The sequence below is a fragment of the Pangasianodon hypophthalmus genome, chromosome 14 (assembly GCF_027358585.1).
Source record: "Pangasianodon hypophthalmus isolate fPanHyp1 chromosome 14, fPanHyp1.pri, whole genome shotgun sequence".
Lineage (NCBI taxonomy): Eukaryota > Metazoa > Chordata > Actinopteri > Siluriformes > Pangasiidae > Pangasianodon > Pangasianodon hypophthalmus.
The window spans coordinates 13,695,094-13,718,748 of NC_069723.1; the positions used below are offsets into that span (position 1 = coordinate 13,695,094).

Genomic DNA, 23,655 nt, shown 5'->3' on the forward strand with positions numbered 1-23,655 from the left:
ACCTGAAATAATATGCTAAAGTCTGGGATCCAGTCAAACAATTTACTTTATATACAGTGGGGTCCAAAAGTCTGAGACCACAATGAAAATCTGGGATTTTTTTTTTTTTAAATTGGAAATAAACAGAAGGTTTTAGAATTGTAAAATATTTAAAATGAAGAAAGTAAATCTTCAATATCTTGAATATTTAATATTCAAGATTCTGCACTATTTCTAGGTCCCTATTTACATTTGTGATATTGACCATGTTAATTGCTTTGTACAAAAGGTCAGATTTTCCTCATGCATAATCTCTTTTATTGAAGCATGTGTTCAGATGACACTCCAATGCACGTGATCTCAAATGGATCATAAGGTTTTGCACAAACTTGTAGAGTCCATGGTAGCTCAAGTGCATGCTGTCATTAAAGCAAAAAGAGGACATACCAAATACCAAGAAACTCTGAAATTTATGTAAATATTTCACTCAAGTTGTTCTCATTAATATAATTTGTAATGAGAATTGTTGTATTAAATTAGAAAAGAATGCAAAATAGAAGAATTATTAGTGGTCTCAGACTTGTGTATAGTCGAACAGGCAGAAATAAGGCTCATATCTAGATAAATTTAAACATGGAAGGATATTGCTTGGAACATGACATGACCATACTTTAAACATATTTCACACAATTTTTCATGATTCTACTACTGAGTCAATGTCATCAGATAAACTCTGATTGTTAGCAACTACATCTACTAAATTGAGGTCTATAAGCCAATAATAGCACTGATGTTTGGAAAATTTTGAAAGGTGACACTTTTTGCCATTTTTTGCCATTAAAAATGGCCTTTTGTGATGACTTCTGAGCATTTAGACAGATAGAAAACATCTGAATTACCTGAACTGATATGGAATGACCCCACTATGTATGTGCAACTCAATTCCCTTAGTTGAGTTATGGCACTTAGTGTGAACATTATCAAACTAGATTGTGTAGTTTTGCTTGAATTTATATGTTGAGGTTAAAAACCACTATTAAAATCCTTTTTAGGGTCAGCAAATGAGAAGCCCCATTGCTTCTTTCTCCAGCTAAGAATCAGGCCCTTGACATCTCACGCCTGGACTACAAAACTTGCTGACTGCAATCACTACCAAACCCCTGCAGGTGGTCCAGAATGAAGCAGTCCATCTGATCTTCAGCCAAGTCCTTGATACTTTTAGAGCATACAGTAGTGCAGGTCGCACCTACACAAAGTGAGTAATTCAAACAATGTTCTGTCCACAGCACTGTGAGCTGAAAGTGAACAAAATGTAGAGATCCCTTTACTGTGATGCTTGAAATCTGATGACCAGTTTTCCCAGTCCTTCATGCAACCCGTCTTTCTAGGACTTGTCACCTGCATTTTACCTGATCTTCTTTTGGCACTCTGTATATTTCTTACTTGTTAGAAATTGTAATTATTTTCAATAATTTTTTTTCTCTTTTGCATGATTACATGTACACAGTCAAGTTGTGCGAGCTATTTAGTTGTTTCCAATTTATCTGATACAACGTGAAATAAACGCAAATAAAAACATACTTTTGTACATTAGTACAATCAATGTCTTGACTGAATCAATGCTGATTTGATGTACACTATACAGTCAGTGTATTTTGCTGCATGATGAATGTTTCTGTAGACTTCTGAACTCAATATGCTGCTACCATCATGAGTTATATCATTAATAGATATTAATAGGGCCTTTCACTCCGCTTTAGTTCCAGAACTAAATGTACAGTACTAAAGTACTGGGCGAATTTGCGCGAACTATTTCCCAGTACTTTTTAAAGTGTTGCATTCGCACCGGCAGTGGGCACTAGGAAGTGACGTAAGCCGGTCGACAGCGACGTCATTTGTGCGCGGCGTTCAACAACGGAAACGAAGAAGAATAACGTAAACAACCGGAGGATGGAGGACGCTGTGATCGGAGCTGTGTTTTTGTTGCGTCTCACGTCCATCTATCGCTGTTCTCCATACTTGCGAAATAAGTTGACACTACAGCATGCTTACATGGCGTTTTAAATCATGGCGGGTGAAGGCGTTTTCGTATGCGTTTGGACAATCAACATCTACTTACGTCACGGGTAGTATCAGTTGTGCTGGTTAGACCCTGCTCCGGAGTAGGAGCTAATTTGGTTCTCGAAAAAGGCAGTCCTGTACTAAAATCGCACCCAGTTCCGGAGGTGTGAAAACGCCAAAAAGTGGGTAGTTCCACAATTAGTTCAGGTACTATGAAAAGGTTCCCGCGGTGTGAAAGGCCCTAAAGAGCCAGTTCCAGAAGCAGCCATGCAAGCCCAAACCCACACTACCTCCACCGTGCCTGACCAATTAGCTTGTATATTTTGGATCATGAGCTTTACTTTCTCCACACTTTGGCCTTTCCTTCCTTTGCTAGAGGCTACTCCTGGTTCCAGAAATTTTGTAGGTCATCTCTGTATTTCTTTGTGAATTCCAATCTGGCCTTCTGATTCTTACTGCTGATGAGTGGTTTGCATCTTGTGGTATTGCCTCTATACTGTATTTCAGCTCTCGAACTCTTCTTCAAATGGTCGATTGTGACATTTTCACCCCTGCCCTGTGGAGGTTGTTGGTGTTGTTTTTGGGTTTTTCTTCACAGATCTCACAAGATTTCTGTCATCAACTGCTGTTGTTTTCCTTGGCAGATCTGTTTGATGTCTGGTTGTTAGTACACCAGTCGTTTCTTTCAGGCTCTGATTGTGTTTCCCATTTTCTCAGCTTCAAAATGGCTTGTTTTTCTCCCATGTTGGTTTATCCTTTTAACAACAAATGCAGTATTCACAGGGAAACTCAAACCAAGAGTAGACATTCAGAGCTATTAATTGTTTAAACAATCAGTCTAACAGGATGCACTTGGGCAACAAGAAACATCTGTCAGTAACATGTTCCAATATTTTTGATCACTTGAAAAAATGGGTGGGTTCAAACAAAAGATGCCATGTTCTACATTTTTTTTTAACACGTCTAGATGTAAATATAAGGAGATGAAAGCTGAGATTCTCATATATCATCTCATATTCTTTTTTTAATCTCAAACTCAAATGTGTTCAGTGTGTAGCAAAAACAATAGAATTGGCCTTTCTGTTACAATACTTTCAGAGGAGACTGTATGTGGACCCCTGACCAGTCACACCCCTGTGTGATTCCTGAATATCCCAATTCTGCCACAAGAGCATCAGTGAGGTCAGGCACTGATGAGAGGCGAGGAGGCCTGGCACACAGTCAGCATTCCAGTTCATCCCAAAGGTGTTCAGTGGGGTTGAGGTCATGGCTCTGTGCAGGCCACTCAAATTCTTCCACACCCACCTTGGCAAACCATGTCTTTATGGACTGTGCTTTGTGCACAGGGGCACTGTCATGCTGGAACAGGTTTGGGCTCCAACACAGACAAGGCATTGTTCAGTAAAGAGAAACAAATTCCTAGAAATGAACAAATTTGAGTCTGAAAGGTTTTACTAAAACCCAAGACAGCAACGAAGTAACCGCTGAAGGAGTTGGAGGCACCAGGTACCAAGTATGTACATCCACCCTTAAGAGAGTCCTACATCAACATGGCTCCTGTGCAACGAAGAAGCCACAACTGTAACACTGTCATAAAAAAGCCAGACTGAATTTAGAAGGTTATCACCAGCCTTTTGGATTAGTATTCTCTGGTCAGATGAACTATTTGGAGATAATGATCAGGGCCATGTATGGAGGAAAAAGTGTGAGGCTTCTAATCCAAAGAACACCATCACAACTGTGAAGCATGTTGGTGGGTGGCAACATCATATTGTGGGGTGTTTTGCTGGAAAAGGGACTGGTGCACTTCAGAAAATAAATGGCCTTATGAGGAAGGAGGATTATCTAGAAATACTGAAATGACATCCCAAGACATCAGCCAGAAAGTTAAAACATGGTCGGAACTGGGTCAATGATCCTAATGATCCTAAGCATACCGCCAAAGCTGTAACAAAACTGGCTTAAAGACAACAAAATGAAAGTATTGGAGTGACCATCACAAAGCCCTGACCCTTTGTCTGATTCAACTTCAAGCAATTCAATTAAAAAGCAATGCCACAAAACACTACCAAAGTGTTTGTAAATCTGTTACAGTAAATAAAAGCTGAAATAAATCTGTCGCTTAGCTATTATCGTGAAATTGCCTTTTATGGGAATAAAGTAGATACCCTAATTGACTAAGCCAAGGAAATGTATGGTAACACACATGAACTGTGTGGAGTTGTGAAAAATTGAATTCGAATGTCTTTGGCCTAGGTGTATGTAAACTTTTGGCCTTAACAGTATAGTCTGTTGCCTCAGGAAAATATTAAGTCAGTTTATGATAATTCCAACAGAAATAACAGATGACAACAGAGTTACTGAAGACTCCAAATCTAAGTTATAATATAAATAGAATTTTAATAATATATAACTACTATTTGCTATTTAAAAAATAAATTAAAGGATATTATTATTGAACCTGGAATGACTGCTCGATGGGCAGGACTTTTTTTCCCTGTCAGTCTGTGGGCTGCAAATAAAGGCTAGTGTCAAGGCAGACGAGTTTCCATGGTCATATTTATTGTTATTGTATTTTATTTATTACACAAACATTATGCAAATAAGAATAAAAAAATAGCAATTGCTTTTAGGAAATCACTGTGTTGGTAACTTTTAGAGAGATTGAAATGAAATCTTTAAATGCTTAGATATGTGCCAAAAACTAAACACTGCATATGTGAAAGCACCCTTAGGGTGCATTCACACCTATTAGTCCTTTTGCCCCGTCAGAAATTGAATCTTTTTTGTTTGCTCCTTGGTATGGTTGTTTGCTCACTGCATATAATTAAAACAAAAATATGTAGAGCTAAGGATGTGTAAAAGTTTTTCATTCACTGGTCAGAAATATGGCAATGGAAAAATCTCAGGAAACTTTTACCAAGTGTGTGTAAGAATTTCTGTGTAAGAATTACAAAAAGTATCTGAGCACGGAAAACAAGGAGTCGTTGGTCAATAGATTACAATATTGTTTTATAAATAACTAGTTTAAAACAGTTCAAGATGGTCTCTGAGTGATTATTTTGGTCCACACCTGAGAGTAATTGCTGTTCTCACCTGCCTGAATGAACCGCACCAAAGAGGAAATCCACCAGAGTTTGATTTAAATGGAATAAACACTGCATATGTGAAAACATCCTTAGTTAGCTCCTTTAATCTTGATTATTTGGGTCTAATCACCAAAAATGCTGGAACCCTTTGTGTTGCTATGATTTTTCTTCTTTATTTTTTTAACTATATTTAGTTATGTTGTATGGACTGCTATATGCCTCCTTGATCATTCACTCTTTTTGAAGTGAGGTCCTGAGAGACATGCTAGACAATGCAACATTGACTATTTGGATGATATTTTGAATTATTCTCTTTCTTTTTCAGGCCATGTAGAAAATAATTTATTTGTCAAGGCAGCAATGTGAGAAATTCACAGGCAAAGCATCACATTTCTGTAACATCAAGGAACAGCAGCGTTATCTGTGGTTTGCATATTTTTATACTTGCTTTAACATGAGTTGCAGGCGTCTGGCATCCCTGTTAACTGACCTAGTGAATGCATGTCCATGTACTCTTAATTTAAATGAGAAGGCAGAGCAAGTTTCCAAACCCTGTCGAGAGCCTTTATCACAGCACTCATTCTGAACCAGCACGGCTGTTCATTGTGGAAACAGATGCTTCTGAGGCACTGTACATTCTCAGCATCAAGGGAAACCGGTGACAATGTACATTCTAGCTTATTTTCCCCTCAAACCCTCATATGCAGGTTGGACCTATGAGGAGCAATATTAGGTCAAGTGCCACAAACAACACATAAATTTGTTATTTAATCATTTAAGGCATAATCTACTTTAAACCAGTCTTGCCATATTAATAATGAAATAATAAAAATTTGCTCCTATTTTTTTTCACAAAAATTTTGATTTTCAATATTCCCTTGATTTCCTTTAATGTGAGAAATACAGTGGAGCCCACCCACATTTTAATATCAAAAGAGATGTGCTTGGTTTCATTTCAAAACAGTTTGAATTTCAAGTAGGATTTTGCTACTTGTGCCTGTCAAGTCACCATCCAATAATCTCCAGAGAAACTATGGCGTTCTATAGAGATGTATGATAGGAAAGCAACACACATACTTGGCTAGGATATGGATAGTCCTGGGTCTACATTTGTTTGCAGAGCCATGGTATGCTGCGCTTTTCCATAAAGAAGTGCTACCAACTCCCCATTATCTCTTGGGACCATAGACATGCCTGCCATAGACGAGTAAATAAGGTGGAATGAATAGGTCTGGTGAAGAACTCATCAGTGCTTGGAGAAAGTGGTCCACTGGCAGAAAGAAAAGACACACTGTCACTGGGGTGACACCCCCACTTACAAACAGGGAGACCATGTCAGATTAACAATGTCACTTATAAACTGCAGCTCCCACCCCAATACCATACTTCACCTTCCACATGAGCTGTCAGTATGTGTATAGGCTCATTTGGCTGCTGTTATGGGTATGGTGATTGATGTGTTTTTAAAAAGTGGAGTGTGTTACATTTAGATCCAAAAGAACATTGTTAAGCATTTCTAAACTGCTTTTTTTCTCTTCACACAGGGTATTCAAGAAGGCAAGTCCAAATGGAAAGGTAATTTAAAGTCTGTTTTCTCATTCACATAAATGTAAAATCTCTTTCGTGAAAGAATCAAAGTGATAAATAAGTGATATTGATTAGCTACTGTTGTTTTAGTTGAAATAGGACATTATGCAACATAATGGCATAATTTACCACTTATATATATTCACTTACATTTTTATTATCCATATTTATAACAATAATGTCTTAAAATATTAAAGGCAATACTATTAATGTAACATTACAATTTTGCATTTCTCCATATGTAGTTAATATTATGTTTAATATAATTTGAAATGCAATATCGTGTTGAAACACCAATTTGGATTCATTATATATTCGTTATCTTTTTAAGCTAACTGTGTATCTTGGCAAGAGGGACTTTGTTGACCATGTGGACATTGTAGAGCCTGTTGGTATGCCTTTTATTTTATTTATTTATTATTATTTTTTAAAATTATCCTTTGTTTTTAATCAGTTGTTTTAAATGTTGAAATATTAACTTATTAAAAATAAAAAAAGATATTTTTGATATATTCCATCTGCTCCCTGGCTAAGAATTTGAGCCTGAAACTTAAGCCTGCCCTTTGGACCTATAACTCATTTTCCACCTTCATTTTGTAGATGGAGTGGTTTTAATTGATCCAGAGTACTTAAAGGAGAGAAAAGGTGAGAAAAGGTCTTAATGAAACGTTATGACCAATATATTATTTTCAGCATGTTCTTTCCTTACTGAGTACGAGTTTTTTTTTTTTTTTGTGTTACTAATTGAGCAGGTAGAGTATTTAGTGTCACTGGCTCCTTGTCATTCATCCACAGTGTTTATAACGCTGACGTGTGCTTTCCGCTATGGGCGAGAGGACTTAGATGTTCTTGGGTTGACATTTCGAAAGGACCTCTTTGTGGCCAATATACAGGCATTTCCTCCTGTGCCTGAGGAGAAGAAAAGCCTGACACGTCTACAGGAGCGGCTGATTAAAAAGCTTGGAGAGCATGCCTATCCCTTCACCTTTGAGGTTAATTCCTTGCTGCTGTGCCATTAATTACAGATACTATTCGTCATATTATATATTTACAAAGCTGAAGCTTAATTTGTAGAAGTGAGGTAAGCCACTCTCACGCTGGACTAAATATAGGCTGTATTCAGAGTTGTCGACTTAACTTTTCCATATTCAGAGTAGCCTTATGTATGTGCCTAAGTTAAATATCTGGGTGCCCCAAACATGCAAATTACTTGCGTGTTGTTCATGTCTTCAAGGTTGCCAAATTCTTCTTGAATGTAGATACCCAAGACAGGGGTTTTCAATAGCGCCAAGGCCACCATCTTTAAAGCAAGTGCTTGCTTTTAACTCTTAAGTTCAGATCAGAATCACGGGTAACTGACACACCTCTGTTTTAGAAAAACTCTGTTTTAGACAACCTCCAATAGCTTCTGAGCGACGTTTAAGTCTGTAGTTACATATGAAGTCTAAATACTGATGTGCACAATTTTGGTATTAAATCCTCACTAAGCATGCATAGCTCAACGCTGAATACAGCCCTATAACATTTTTGTTTTATACATGTTTTTAATACATGTTTGTTTTGTGTGAACTCTTGTAAATTTGCTAGTTTTAGATTGTGTAAGTAACATCTAAGCAAAAGCTCCTCATATTTTCATTTCATTGTCAGCACTATAATGTAATGGAACTCATATATTTTCTAATAGATACCTCCCAATTTACCCTGTTCTGTCACATTGCAACCTGGACCAGAAGATACTGGGAAGGTATACTTTCTGTATCATAAACAAAAATAATGGGAATTCCAAGAGTTTGTGTTGTGAAGCAATAAAACATTTTCTTTTCTTCTGTTTTTCTCACATCTGAAAAGGCATGTGGGGTTGACTTTGAAGTAAAGGCTTTCTGTGCTGAAAACATTGAGGAGAAAATTCACAAAAGGTAGAGCATTTTAGTTTGGTGCACTCCATTATAAAAAAATTAAATATGATTACGTTTTAGCAGGCAATAGTTTGGTAAACAAGTGACACTAAGATATATGCTTATTCATATAGCCAAATTATCGAGATATGCAATCAAGGGGAAGTTAGGGTGCTGAGGGTGCTGCAGCATCCCTGACTTTCAGTAGTCCTTTAACTGTAACTTAATAATAATAATAATAATAATAATAATAATAGTAATAATAAATATAGCCACAAGCGGCAATCTGCAGGGTCCAAGCACTCTTCATAAGCCGTGACCACAGAGGCCAGTTACACTGAACAATAAAGAGACCATAGATGAATATACTTATCAAGTTTTTGACAATCGTTCATTACTAGTTGCGTGAAATGCCTGCTGAATGGATGGAGGTGGCCATACTTTTTAAATAATCCAATGATAATTAAAAATCCAGGTACAGATTAGCAGAACAATGCGGCACACTAAATTTCAAGTCAATCAGCTCTGCCCCTATTGATGACCACAACGTCCTCAGAACCTTACAGCTATTTGAGTAGACCAGCTCTGTCTCCTTGTAACTGACTGATGTGTGGTGGCCATATTGTTTATAAATCTCAACATGTTTTTGCTAATTATTAAGTATCACACTCTTCTGAGTAGTTTGACACCAAACTTGTGAAGATTGGCAAAAAAAAAAAAAAAATCCTAGCACTCGCTTGCAATAGTAGGTTCCACATATTATGCAAATTATCACAAGTTGGAGTAGGTGGAGCTAAAAGCTCCTAAAAGCTCCTTTTGTATGGTTTAAGCAAAAGAATCATTTCAAGAAATTTCACTGTACACCTTCTTTCCCAAGAGATATGCTTGGTTTTGTGTATTTTAATTAAATAGGTCAGCAAAAATCCACTTACACATTAGCACATACACTCACTGAACACTTTATTAGGAACACCTGTACACCTACTCATTTATGCAATTATCTGATCAGCCAATCATGTGGCAGCAGTGCAATGCATAAAATCATGCAGATACAGGCCAGCAGCTTTGGGTAATTTTCACATCAACCATCAGAATGGGGAAAAATGTGATCTCAGTGATTTTGACCGTAGCATGATTGTTGGTGCCAGACAGGCTGGTTTGAGTATTTCTATAACTGCTGATCTCCTGAGATTTTCATGCAGAACAGTCTCTAGAGTTTACTCAGAATGGTGCAATAAAGAAAAAACATCCAGTGAGTGGCAGTTCTGTGGACAGAAACACCTTGTTGATGAGAGAGGTCAACGGAGTATGGCCAGACTAGTTCAAGCTGATATATAGGCTACAGTAACTCAGATAACCATTCTGTACAATTGTGGTGAGCAGAAGAGCATCTCAGAATGCACAACACTTTGAACCTTGAGGCGGATGGGCTGCAACAGCAGAAGACTGTGTCAGGTTCCATTTCTGTCAGCCAAGAACAGAAAGTTGAGTTTGCAGTGAGCACAGGCTCATCAAAAACTGGACAGCTGAAGACAGGAAAAATGTATCCCTTCATGGACACAATTTACTCATCTTCTAATGGCTACTTCCAGCGTAATGCACCATGTCACAAAGCAAAAGTCATCTCAAACTGGTTTCATGAACATGACAATAGGTTCAGTATTTTTAAGTGGGCTTCCCACTCACCAGATATGAATACAATAGAACACCCTTGGGATTTGGGACCAGAATGTCAGAGGAATGTTTCCAACATCTTGTGAAATCCATGCCATGAAGAATTGAGGCTGTTTTTAGAGCAAAGGGAGGCCCTACCCAGTATTAGTATAATGTTCCTAATAAAGTGTTCGGTAAGTGTAGATACAACATACCAAATTTCAGCTCAATCAAACTTGCGGTTCCCAAGAAACAGTTAGCTGATCTTAGCTCCACCCCCTATGTATAATCAGGCCCCATACTTTTCATATGGCTTTAGAATTTTGTCTTATATAGGCCGTTCAAGTTCCATGAATCCACACAAGCAATCATGAGTTACAGCTGTTTGAATAAATTAGGTTCTGCCTCTTTAGAACTGATTGACAACTGATTGACAACTGGCAGCGATATTGTTTAATTAGACCAAAAATTCTAAGACTAGTACATAAAAGTAGTTTTTGCATATTATGGAAATTTTAAAAACAAAAAACATCATGGCAGAAATTAGCTTAAGCCAAGGAGCAAGAGGAAAAAAGATTTTTGAGTGTCATTATGGTTCTCATGATATGGCCCAAAACATTAGTGCTTGCACTATAGTGCCACCATTAGGCCGCTTGCACCCATCTTGCTTGCCTGGGTAGGGCATGGAGTACTACCTGTTGACCAAGTTTCATGTCCGTATGACTTTGGTCTTCACGATTTGTTCAGCGGAAAATCAGAAAAATCCTGAAAGAAATAAAATGAATAAAAAATGAATAAAAAGAATGAATAAAAAACTGTATTGTTATTTAACAATGAAAAACATATAATTATTGATGTGGTGGTTTCCCAGTATGGGAAAGTCTTCAGAACAGAGGAGTTTATGCTTTCCAGTTTCTGGGTAAAATAACAAGAGAAAGAGAAAAGGAGATGCTGGTGAGGGAACGACCATGTTTATTGTTATTATAATGTAACTGTTAAAATGCACAAAGTGTCATTCATTAATAAATTAAACATTTTAATCACTGGCAAATCACTATGTTATAAGCTCTGCACTCCAGATCGTGCAGTTATATGAAAATAATCCCCTTCTGGGTGGTATTCCACTTCTCATCAGGCCATATCACACCAGCGTGGATTGGATTATTCTCGTATAACCACACTGTCTATCATGTGTTATGGTATTCAATCTCACCATGTTTTGAGCCAGACCACAAAGAAAATATTTGCTTTATTCGGTTCCTTATACTATACCACTGTGTTACCTAACTAGTAATTTATTGCCATTGTTTTGCTTCTGTAAAAAGGATTATGTACCAAATACTCTTTCTTGGCATAGGAACTCAGTGCGCCTTATCATCAGAAAAGTGCAGTATGCTCCAGAGAAGCCAGGTCCACAACCAATGGCAGAGACAACAAGACAGTTTCTCATGTCAGATAAACCCTTACACCTAGAGGCCTCGCTGGACAAAGAGGTCAGCAAGTTCCATAAGCAGCCAGTCAAAAAAATAGTATTCTTAAAGCTGTGGATGTATCTGTAAATTTGAGATACATAAGGTTTACTCTTGCTTTTCAAATGAATGCAGTTTTAATGAAGCAGAGTATTTTACATCTGAGCATTTTAAATTAAAAATGACATAAACCAGCATGTTCTTCTCCCTGTTCCAGAGATAGGCAGAAAAGCAAGTCTTATGGCAATAGTTTTTAATAGGTATTACAGAATTTGAATGTTTTCTCTCCTGTGGTACACCACATTCATAACTAATTATTATTTCCTTTGTTATGTTGCATAAGGTGAAATCACAAAACTGTGCTGGAAGGAGCAATTCTCTTACAGGACTCTTGGACTACCAATCAATCATGAGTAGGGAGGTGGATTTGAGTTAAATAGTATATAAGCTCCATCTAGTGGTTGAAGTAGTGTGCTACAAAATACTACAGGTAGTTGCACAAGGATAGCACCCGAGTTAAAATTGCACACTAGTTTCAGTTCCAATTACAAAGTAGCTTAGACAGTTTAGAGACAGCTTAGAGTAGCTTTATTTCAGTTTATTGAAATTAAATGACTTAGAAACAGATCTTATTTTAAAACTGAATTAAAACTGTGATTAGTGTTTGACCATCTTATTTTTGCTTCTGTTTCTTCAGATCTACTACCATGGTGAACCAATTAGTGTAAATGTTCACGTCACAAACAACACAAACAAGACTGTGAAGAAAATGAAGATCTCAGGTTTTTATAAATACACCTTATAATTTTATACAGAATATTCATTTGACAAATTTATGTAATGATCTTTTTTTTAAACAATTATAGTGCGTCAATATGCTGATATTTGTCTCTTCAACACTGCTCAGTACAAATGTCCAGTGGCAATGGAGGAATCAGAGTAAGTATGCAGTACACATATGATGAAGCAATACAGCAGTAGAGGTTTAAATATATATGCGTATATATATATATATATATATATATATATATATATATATATATATATATATATATATATATATATATATATCTATCTAATTTCATGTTACGTTGTCTGTTTAGTGACATTGTGGCTCCAAGTGCAACATTCTGTAAGGTATATACTCTCACCCCCTTTCTTGCCAACAACCGAGAGAAGCGTGGCTTAGCTCTAGATGGAAAGCTCAAACATGAAGACACAAATTTAGCCTCAAGTACACTGTGAGTATTCCTAATATAAGAAGTCAATATTAGTGTTACTTGTGATAAGTGGAAACAGTTGCAATGCTCTCTTTGAATATTGGCTTCATCGCTTTATCCTGAAGGTTACGAGAGGGAGCCAGTAAAGAAATTCTGGGTATCATTGTGTCTTATAAAGTCAAAGTGAAACTGGTGGTGTCTCGTGGTGGGTAAGTTTGAACCTGTATTCAGTTTAGTGGCTTCAGTTAAGTGACTTAACTTTTCTTTTGATATGTCTAGCTTCTGTATGATTCTTATACTTCTAGGTGAATCCTAAAAATTAAGATGTACTGTATTAATAAAAAAAAGTATTACAAAGTAACATTTATAAAATGAAGATAATAACCATGTTTTAAAACAATATTCATTTAATATGAATTATATTCCAGTGTTATAAGAATCCAGGGAGTAACTGCAGTGTTCCTGTAGCCATGTGTAGCCCTGTAAACTACTTAGAGCTAGAGAAGAACTTTGCTTGCACAATTTATGCAGGCCATTTCTCTGTATTTCTCACTATATGGAGGATGACTCCCAGTCAAACAAACATATAAAAAAATGAACTTTAAAATAGTAGTATAGCCTGACTATATTAATACGTTACTACACCAGAGAATTTTATTTATAATCTACATAGTACATATTCGATAGACTTCTTTCACAATTCACTTGTTTAATCTGTTGTCTTGTGTGTTGTAGTTAAGATGTGGATACTAGAACACATGCTGGGAAGTACAAAAGATGTTATGTGCAGCTTAGTACAGAGCCCCTAAGGGGACATGGTGATGGAAAAAATATGAAATGGGAGAAAAATTTCTATATCAATGCTTTTGCAATCACGAGACAGTACAAAAAAATTGTGAGAGAACGCAAAGTTTCTTGGGGGAACGCAAAGATTTACGAGCTAACGCAAAAGAATTGACATAGAAATTTTCCTCCCATCTCATATCTTTTCCATCACCATGTCTCCTTAGGGGCTCCGAGATGGGGATTGTAGATTGGGCTTATTTACCATTTTATTGGAGGAGGGGGGATTAGAAGACTGCTCTTTCTGCAAGTTTTTGAGTGTACTTTGATTTTCAAATGCAGAGTTCCTACACAAAATGCGTAAATTTTGGCAGCTTTGCACTCATAAAACACTGATACTGTTAGCTTTTGAGGATGCAAAACACTCAAACTTACCACAGAGCACATGGTGGTGCAATGAAGCAACATTCGTTTTGTAAAATCTGGAGAAGGTAAAAGGTGAGCTTTCTGTTGACACTTCACAAATATCTGCAGGTAACACTAATGCTACCCAGCAGGTAGCCATAGCATGTGTCTGATGGCATTTAATGGAAGCTCTGTAAAACACAAAAACAGCTAGTCAGTGAGCCACCTTCTGGTGATCATTTCCACTTTGTGCTTGAGAGATCCCACTGGACACAGGGCACATACTCATCTGCCAGAGCAAATAGATTGGTAGGTTTATTAATATACCATGGAAATAACATCTTTCGCAGGAATGTGTTCGGACATTTGTTTGAACTCTGGTCCCCAATGCAGACACTGCATGGTGACCAATAACATATACAATTCATGAACTTGCCAACTCACCATAGTGATGGCAAACAAAAAAAGCTGTCTTAAGTGAAAGACATCATCTGTTATACTTACTGACCAATGTAAGTCAATAATGTTATGTTAATAATATATAACATATTATGTTATCCATTAAAAAAATGAGCCTCACAATGCCATGTCTCTGATTAAAGTCTTCCATGCAAGGGATAATATTACTTATTAATTAATAGTCATATTTATGTATTTATTATTGGACTCGAATGGCATTACATAAATATTCTGAGTGTATTTACAATGCCCAAAATATACGTTTCAGTGTTACATCCAACTGTCAGCCAGTGGTGTTGGACTAGTGTACTCGTGTCTGAGTAATGAGATGGTTATGTCTGAGGTCTGAATACAGATGTGAGGCAATTTTGCTATTAACTCCTAATTAAACATTACTTATAGTTAATGACTGTTCATCATATTTTCTATTTGTCCTATTAAATCTTTATGGAATGATATTCACACTTCTGGAGATTTTTATATAGATCATCTGTACTACCACTGGTCTAATACATACTATTGTAAGTAAACATTTTCTTGTAACAAATAAGAGCCAGAAGCAGTTTTTATTCAGGCCATTTCAAATATCTTGTTTAAAACGTATAGCTTGAATATGAGTAGCAGCAGGCAGGGATAACAACAGAAAATCCTAATTATAATCTTACAGCAGGTTGGTTCATCAACACCACGAAAAAGACCATTTTTCTGAAAGTAGTGAACACTGACACATTAAGACTAAAGGATATACTACATGGCTTAGAATTTTAATCAAGTCCAACCCAACAGAGTATATATACACAGACTAGGGATAATTTCACAAAACACATTGAGACACACTGATCAAGGGTTAGGACAACAATCAGGGGTATTAACTGGGGCAGAGCTGCCACTGGAGTCAAAAAGGAGTGCACTGACATTTGCTGACAATTGCTGGAATATTTTCTGGAAAGCTCAAGATTATTTAGGAATAAAAATGATTTTCATACAACACATGCAATTCATGAACTCTCCAACTAACCATCGCGATGGACAGCAAGAAAGCTGTCACAACCCCCATGCACATGTCTGAATAACACTGAAGTCCGTAGTTATGTCTGAGGTCTAAATACCGTTGTGAACAATTTCAGCATTAACTCTTCACTATGCACTCACAACTTAATTCTGATTATGGCCCAAAGCCTGCTATTTTTATGCATCTATCTATCACCATTATGCACCAAGTAGGGTAAGTGCTTGTCGAGGATGCCCTGGTCTAAATAGTTTAGTATTTGATCATTGTCCATCATTCACCTCCATCTGGCAGAACAACAGCTCGTCATTCTGCCCTAAAATACAAGATGTTGGGAAAGTTCAGCGATTCTCAAGTACTAAATGTGTTAATTTATAACATTATGAAATGAATTCTTCAGGTCAAACACTAGAATTACTGTCACACAAAGTGTGCATAAATACACACTCCTTAGACATTGCAAATTTAAGAATAATAAAAATGAGCAAGAAACAAAGGATTAGAGTGCTATATGTGGCATCTTGACCTCAACTCCACGGAAAGACTAAGTTTGTTTTATTCTTCACAGGCTCTTGGGAGATCTTGCCTCCAGGTATTGCAAGTTTGATACGATATTCATCTTTACTCTGTGTGTGTGTGTGTGTGTGTGTGTGTGTGTGTGTGTGTGTGTGTGTGAGAGAGAGAGAGAGAGAGAGAGAGAGAGAATAGTAGCTGATAAATAGTAGATATTTTTTAAACAAAGTAATACAATAGTAAAAATAATACATAGTATTATGTATTATAGTATTATGTATTATAATACTATAATACGTAGTACAAAAATATGTAATAAATAAAGTAAGTAATGTAAGTAAATAATCAATAAATTAATAAATAACAGATTGTGTACATTATAGTAGGCTTTATCTTTAATCTCCAGTGCTTGAGTGTACAGCAAAATAATTTTATTCTTCAAATTATGATTTTATACTGCTTCGTTGAAACTGAAACAAATGGACATTAAATACATATTGCGCAGAACATTAATTTTACAGTTCTGTTATTATTCTGTTATTTTGACAGAACAAAAAACAAAATAACAAAAGCTAAATACTTACCAGGAATATTTGAATATTAATACTGTATTGCAAATTAAAGGCAATGCAGCATTTGTACATTCATAGATTATCAATCTTTTGCTGAACATCTTATTGTTCACACTGTTTTTTTTTCCCTAGTGATGTTGCAGTAGAGCTACCCTTCACTTTGATGCATCCCAAACCAGTAGAAGAATCCATCTACAAAGATGGTGTGTATTTAACTTAATTCTTTTAAATTGCCTGCCAAAGCTTGTTTATTGAAGTAATAAAGAAAGTGTTACCTCAATAATAAACTTTAAAAATAACTTTAATTTAGACCTTGATATGTTTATACCATGTACAATATGTACAATAATATGTACAAACATCATGTGAAATTTCATGTTGATGTTTCTTGCTAACCACAGGCTCTGAGAAAAGAAATAAATAAGCATGTAAGGCAGTAGGACAAGAAAGTATAGAGGATTCTTCTATCCTTGTTTGTCTGTGTTTACAATTTTCATTGTCAGAATTTGTTTGCCTTCTTGGTGTTTTACTAGTCATAGCCATGCCTGAGAAGTACATCTGATCCAAGCAAGTCTGATTAACTTCATCTCATTAACCAATTTATTCCATATTAATTCCAAGGAATATGATTTAAGGAACATGATAAGTCTGATATGCAGTTAGAATAACTGAATCTCTGTCTTCATCCAGGGAATTGGTTTTCAACAAGTTAGTTTGGGTAAATATTAGTGTAACAGATTCTTGTATGGATTATCACCTGCGTTATGGCTGAGCAGCATATGCAGTGGGCTGAGAAGACCCTCATATAGTGGCTATGATATCATAAATCAATGCCAGCCAGGCAAAGCAAAAGATCTTAGTTTAATAGTTACCTGTTTAACAGATTAGTATTTACATGTTATCCTGCTGTGCTTCATTTTTCCTGAAATGTATTATAACTACTCTTGTGCTACCCAGTAGTGTTTTACTTTTTACTTCTGCTTTACCATTCCCTTTACCCTTTGTTCTTTTTCTGTGTAAGCACTAGAAAATGATGCACCCATTGACACAAACCTGATCGAGTTTGACACAAAGTAAGTAATTTTGATTGTCCAGTTATACAAAACTCACCCCAAAGGAATGATTTTTACTGCAGTTATTACTTATAGTAAATATTTTTTCATCATGTTATCTATTTGTCCTTTTAAAACATTGCAGAATCACATTCACAGTTCTGGAATTTATCTTTAGATAACACTGTCCTAACACATACTATCATAAGCAACAGAACAGCAAAACAAACCAAGAGAGTATATACGCACAGACTAAGGATAACCTCACAAGACACATGGGAGACACACTGAACAACAGTTAAGGCAAAAATCAGGTCCTAATCAGTGCAGAGGTGCCACTGGAGTGAAAAAAGGAGTGAAACAAAACAAAACATTTCTAGAATATTTTTTAACTCAAGATTGTTTGAGATAAAATTATTAATCATTGCACCAGTTATCAGTTATCAGGAAAAAAGTGCAGGTTTTCTGGATTTATTAAAACCAATGTAGTAGACAAACTAATAAAGAAATGTGAGTTAGGCAAACTAGACAAGACTATAGACAAAGTCTAAGGCTTGCAATCATCACTGACACAATGGTAAAGCAAAACTTTGTGAAATAACAGAGAATGGGTTATTTAATAGGTGTAGTGTGATATCAAGCACTAGAGTTCCTTTAATAATTAGGTGACTGAGTGGGGATAGCTGCTTGACTGGAGGACATGTGATGAAACTGTGGGTTGAGGATCATAAAAGATGTAGTGAGCAACTTTGTGAGTTGCAGACATGGACGTGACACCAGTAATCTCTGAATGTTCACAAAGTATCCCAAAATTACCTGGTGAAGCATTCTCCAGGAAGTGACCTTTCAATGAATGAGTGGAGCATGGAAAATGTGAATGTTGCAGTACATTGTTTTATGATAAACCTACTGAACAAAACTAAATTCTGTGGAAAGCAGTGTATCTGGTAAAATTCTTTTTATTTCTCCATTTGTTTCTAGTGATGATGATATCATTTTTGAAGATTTTGCAAGGCAGCGACTTATTGGAGCAAAGGATGACAAGGAAGAAGAGGAGGAAGGTACAGACTCACCTAAGCTGAATGACAGATAGATGAAGACAACAAATGTTTTACTTTATCACACCTTAAGGGATCCACTGAAAACCCATGCAGAGACAAACCAGAATTTTGTGACACCCTTTAACACACATCACTGTGGTGTAGTTGTTGTGCTCTGTTTACATACACATTCTCCATCCTGAATGGGTGTAAAAATGTAAAAGTGTTGAAAAACATTACTTCCTTAAAAAAAGCATTTAGCAGGTGAGATTAAATCACTGGCTTTCTATAGGGTACCTATGTGGTATTTATGGAAAGACACAGTAAGGAATAGCATTTGATCAAGGTTAAAATGACCTTCAATAGTAGCATGCCTTTGCTGTTATTTTCCCCTGTTCTCTTTTCCATTAGAAGAGAAAAAATTAGAGACCATAACTTGTGATTAAATCTATTTAAATTATTTCTGTCCTGAACACTCTGTAAAGAAGAAGAATTGTTATTACTATGACCACTGTCAGATTGTCTTGTTTTAATAGACAGTCCTGCATTCAGTAATGAGCAAAGTCAATTATTGAACAAAGTCACATGTAAAAATATTAATGTAGGTTAAAAATGCATCCCGTGAAACACTTCAGAGAGGCTTTTAGTGTAAATTGGCCTTAGTGAGCACAGACACAATTTTTTCAGAACTTAATTTAATGTAATTAGAGATACTAATATAATTAAACAGATTTAATAAGTTGTGACGAGGAGGAGGGAATGATCAGGCTGTAGTGAGGATGCATGCCGGCACTGAGTGGTCTAATCGGTGGGAGAGAGAGATAAGGAGCAGGTGGAGACACTGGCACCAATGTAACAAACTTCAATGATAGACAAGGAAGACACTGGAACCCACTGAACACAAACATAAAGTACAATCATGAACAGAACTCAAACAGGACGTAAAACAGGCAAACATAAAACACATAAGCGTCTCTCTCTCTCTCCAGCAAATCCACCTGCTCCTTATCTCTCTCCCACTGATTAGACCACTCAGCGCCAGACGTGCATCCTTACAGCCTGGCCACTCCCACCTCCTTGTCACATACTAGGGTTAGATAACATTACTAAATAACATTACTGTGCATCAGAATCAGCTATAATTAAATGCATTTTTATTTCTATTTCTTAGGGTATAGGGTAGAACGTTAGCACAAATTATGTGTGCTACATTGAAAAAATGAGCAAGTCGCTTTAAAAAAAAAACAAACAAAAACACTACTCTAGAAATGGCAGTGCAGGTACAACTACAAGGGAATCCAAAACAACCAGTCACCAGTTCTGAGATATGTAGAAAAGGGATTTGCATCAAGCTAACTGCCTCAATCTGTATAATTAAATATTCATTTTTCTAAAATATTCAGAAAATATTAATTTTCTAGCTGATACAATATATAATTGTATTGTGCAATATATAGCTAATTGTTGCACTGAATACTGCTTTATGCTTTATGTTCCTTCCCTTACATACACTTTTCTAAAGAAAAAAAAAGTCTGCTAAAGGAGTACTTGGTTTAAAAGATTTTTTTTACAGTAGCCAAAAAAAGTTTAAGAACCACTGCACATGATTAAAGAATAAACCCTATAGACATCTTTGCAAATCACACACTGTGAACTATATTTAAATTTATTTAGTTAAACCCTGTTTTAGATCTCTTTTTGTGAGGATACTGTCTATGGCAATGGCAATGGGAATATGAAGAATATATAAATCATATGGCTTATTTTAGTGTTTGGGTAAAGGAAATTGAAGCCAAAATGTTTCAGACTAACATGCTATTAAGTTGGTTTTCCATGTTTTGGTCCTTTTTTGAAAATTTTTTTTTTAATTCCATGTTCAATAAATTGATTCCATGTAAAATAGTTGTATTGTGAAAGGTTATTGCAGTTTTAATTAGAATATTATCACTGTACTACTATACATCTTTTTGTTTTAAAATTTCAATAAAGAGAGGTGTTTAACTTCCTGATGCATAAAAAATGCTTGGATTTACTGACAGCCATACTTACAGCCATTCTTCTTGGAACTCTTCTTGTAGTAGCAGTGCCGAAAACTGACCTGTCATTTATAATAGATCTTGGGTACTAACTCAGACAATGCTACAAATGAGATATGCTGTTAATAAATACTAGGCTAGACTATTCAAACTATATATTAAACTGTAAACTATATATCCAGACTCTATATTATTTGTTTGAGATATACATGTGAAATTCTTTATAGATAACTTAATGAAAGACTGTGCTGCATTGTTTGTTAGTATCTAGCATGTTTTAAGAATGAAATTCCTAAAAAAATAAGATATTTATTTGTTTGATATATTGTCCAAAGAAAGTAGGCTATAAAGAAAACTCAAGTTACATATACGGACATAATTTAATACAATGATACTGGAAAAATAACTAAATGGACAAAGAGTTTGTACTCTAATATGAAGACTCTTTACAGTATATACTACAATTATATTGTGGGATCAATACAGGTGAGTGACAAATGAAAAGAAAAAAAAAACAGCATAATGTGTCTTACTGAGGTGTCCAGGATCTCCCCCTAGGTTTTCAGTTAGGTTTAGACCTGGCCACTGGAAAGGCCATGGCATATGTTGTTGCTGTTCTCCTTCTTTCAGCTGCTCCCATTAGGGTTCGCCAGAGCAGATCATTGGTTTGCATATTTGATTAGTCACAGTTTTTATGCCCTGCCTGATGCAACCCTCCCCAATGTCAAGTGCAACCCCAGTGGCTGGCGCTGGTTCCCTGACCGGGAATCGAACCTGGGCCGCAGTGTTGAGAGTGCCGAGGCCTGGAAAGGCCATAGCATATAATTTACATAAGTTTCATCCTCATTACAAACATTCAGTGAGCCACTGTTGTATGGAGTCATCCAAGAAGAGACCACTCCCGTCAGGATAAAAATGTTTCATTATAGGATAAAGATGATCAGTGGGACAAGTGGACCTGAACAGAAATTCCTCCCACAACATAACAGGACTTAACATGTGACAATTCTTCTGTGAGGAATGTCTTTATTCAGTTCTCATTATATCCATGTTTTTAACAGCAGATTGCATAGGAACATGCGTCAGCTACATAGATAATATGTGTGTCCACTGGACAGAGATTGAATGGGTAACTGCTACTGATTGATCGCAAAATACTATAGTAGACCCTACAGTAGTTCGTCTTGCAATATTTCAGGTGTAGTGCAAAGTATAATATAAAGTGTATAATATAAAGTCTTTTACTGCGATCAAACAGCAAAAAGAATTTTAAGATTTGAAATCACCTTAATGCACTGCAAATGAAAACACATTTGGAAAAGTTGGGAATCTCTGTGAAACCAGCATCAGGATATCATCCTCAAAGTAATGGCCAGGTAGAATATGTAAACCAAAAAAAAGACTAGGTCCTACAAACCTTTTGTGCCTTTCACTCTGGCACTAATATTGGGCTGTATTGTAGAAGGGTAGTGCAGGGTTAGTAACATGGGTTGGATATAGATGTTACAAAGCTGGCAGGTACAGAAAGAAGAGACTAAATCATCTAATACAGCTATAGTTTTTATTATTCAAGACACTACAAATACATACTCGATGTGTAAAACAATTTACTGTGCAACATCGAGCTGAGGTAGTTGTAGTGAAATTGCCAACATACATAATAAATATTTATAAATATGGGGTAATACGGTTATATTAATTGGAATGTAGGGGATGTGGCTGTTGTACAGATATTTGGCCTCATTTATCAAACTGGATAGAAATGGATTTATTGATAAATCAGGTGAATGCCAGTCATTTTATATTATTGGCATTAATTAAAGAATATGAAAAATAAAGAAAGTGAGCCAACACACAGCCATAAATGAAGACAAAACCAATCATCCAATTATGACAAAAGAAATGCCACTGTATAAAGGTAGGATGGGCTGGTTTGTCTGTGCATAGCCAAAGCCATAAACAAATGTCTCAGCTGAAGATTTAGTGCTTGATTATTATTATTATTAATATTATTTATTATTAAATGTTTTTGTTTGCATAGAAATGAGTCAAAATAACTTTCACTTCTGTTTTTCAGCCTTTACCCTTATTAATTTTGTTCTCCCAGCTGTCTGTGCACTTGAACTTTTATGTGAGTTTTGTGTGTCAGAGAACATCATGACCTACAAACATGACTGCCATGGACTCCCGGGTTCCCCCCACACTCCCTCTCATTGTCATGTTCACAGTCAACTGATTACTAATCATGCACACCTGGTTTCAATCACACACGTGCATGCTTACACTCACAGTCTCTAACCAAGAAGGTTTCTGATCAACACAAAATCACCCAGTTCATCAGTCTGCTGACTAACAAAGCCTTTACCTGGCCACTGTGGTCTTGTCTCAAGGAGGGGAGCAAATCACATCAGATGACTGCTTCACAGAGCTCTTTCAATGAGTTTTCGACCACTTCTCTGAAAGAAGGAAGGTAGGGGAAAAACTTCTGTCTATCAAACAAGGCAAACACAGTGCCATGGCGTTCAAACTGGAATTCAGAACTCTTGCTGTTGGTAGTGGCTGGAACAAACCAGCTGTGCTGTTCTATACGAGCATTCTGAGTTTAGTCTAATAAAAGTTGTAGTTGAGTGCCCCCTTCTGTTCAAGGTTAAGTACTGCATATAATGTTGTTGGGTCCTAATATGATGACATCACAAGTGTGAGCCAGGGTTTCAGCAGTAGCAGGGAAGAGCATGTGGTTGTGGCTGTTATTGTTCCTTGATTTAAGTTGATCCGAAGGCACATTCGGTAGGAGGACACTGCCACATTATAATTCTTTTGCATGTTTACTTTA

At 36.3% G+C, this 23,655-nt stretch overlaps 1 protein-coding gene and 1 long non-coding RNA gene across 2 annotated transcripts in view; one reads left to right on the forward strand and one right to left on the reverse strand.

The window, feature by feature from the left end:
- Nucleotides 1-20,072, forward strand: part of arrb1 (arrestin, beta 1) — a 32,664-nt gene extending 12,592 nt beyond the window's left edge. Inside the window, exons 2-16 of the mRNA XM_053239934.1 lie at nt 6,674-6,704; nt 7,048-7,108; nt 7,317-7,361; nt 7,512-7,708; nt 8,401-8,460; nt 8,565-8,632; nt 11,622-11,757; nt 12,431-12,515; nt 12,600-12,672; nt 12,837-12,974; nt 13,079-13,162; nt 16,178-16,201; nt 16,827-16,897; nt 17,716-17,767; nt 18,728-20,072. Of these exons, the coding sequence (XP_053095909.1) occupies nt 6,674-6,704; nt 7,048-7,108; nt 7,317-7,361; nt 7,512-7,708; nt 8,401-8,460; nt 8,565-8,632; nt 11,622-11,757; nt 12,431-12,515; nt 12,600-12,672; nt 12,837-12,974; nt 13,079-13,162; nt 16,178-16,201; nt 16,827-16,897; nt 17,716-17,767; nt 18,728-18,839 (1,237 nt within the window). The 3' untranslated portion in view covers nt 18,840-20,072. The remainder of the gene's footprint in view (nt 1-6,673; nt 6,705-7,047; nt 7,109-7,316; nt 7,362-7,511; nt 7,709-8,400; nt 8,461-8,564; nt 8,633-11,621; nt 11,758-12,430; nt 12,516-12,599; nt 12,673-12,836; nt 12,975-13,078; nt 13,163-16,177; nt 16,202-16,826; nt 16,898-17,715; nt 17,768-18,727) is intronic.
- The window catches only part of LOC117599099 (uncharacterized), a 69,223-nt gene extending 45,833 nt beyond the window's left edge, over nt 1-23,390 (reverse strand). The window contains exon 1 of the long non-coding RNA XR_008303699.1: nt 23,188-23,390. This is a non-coding gene — a long non-coding RNA (uncharacterized LOC117599099). The remainder of the gene's footprint in view (nt 1-23,187) is intronic.
- Nucleotides 23,391-23,655: the final 265 nt, after the last annotated feature.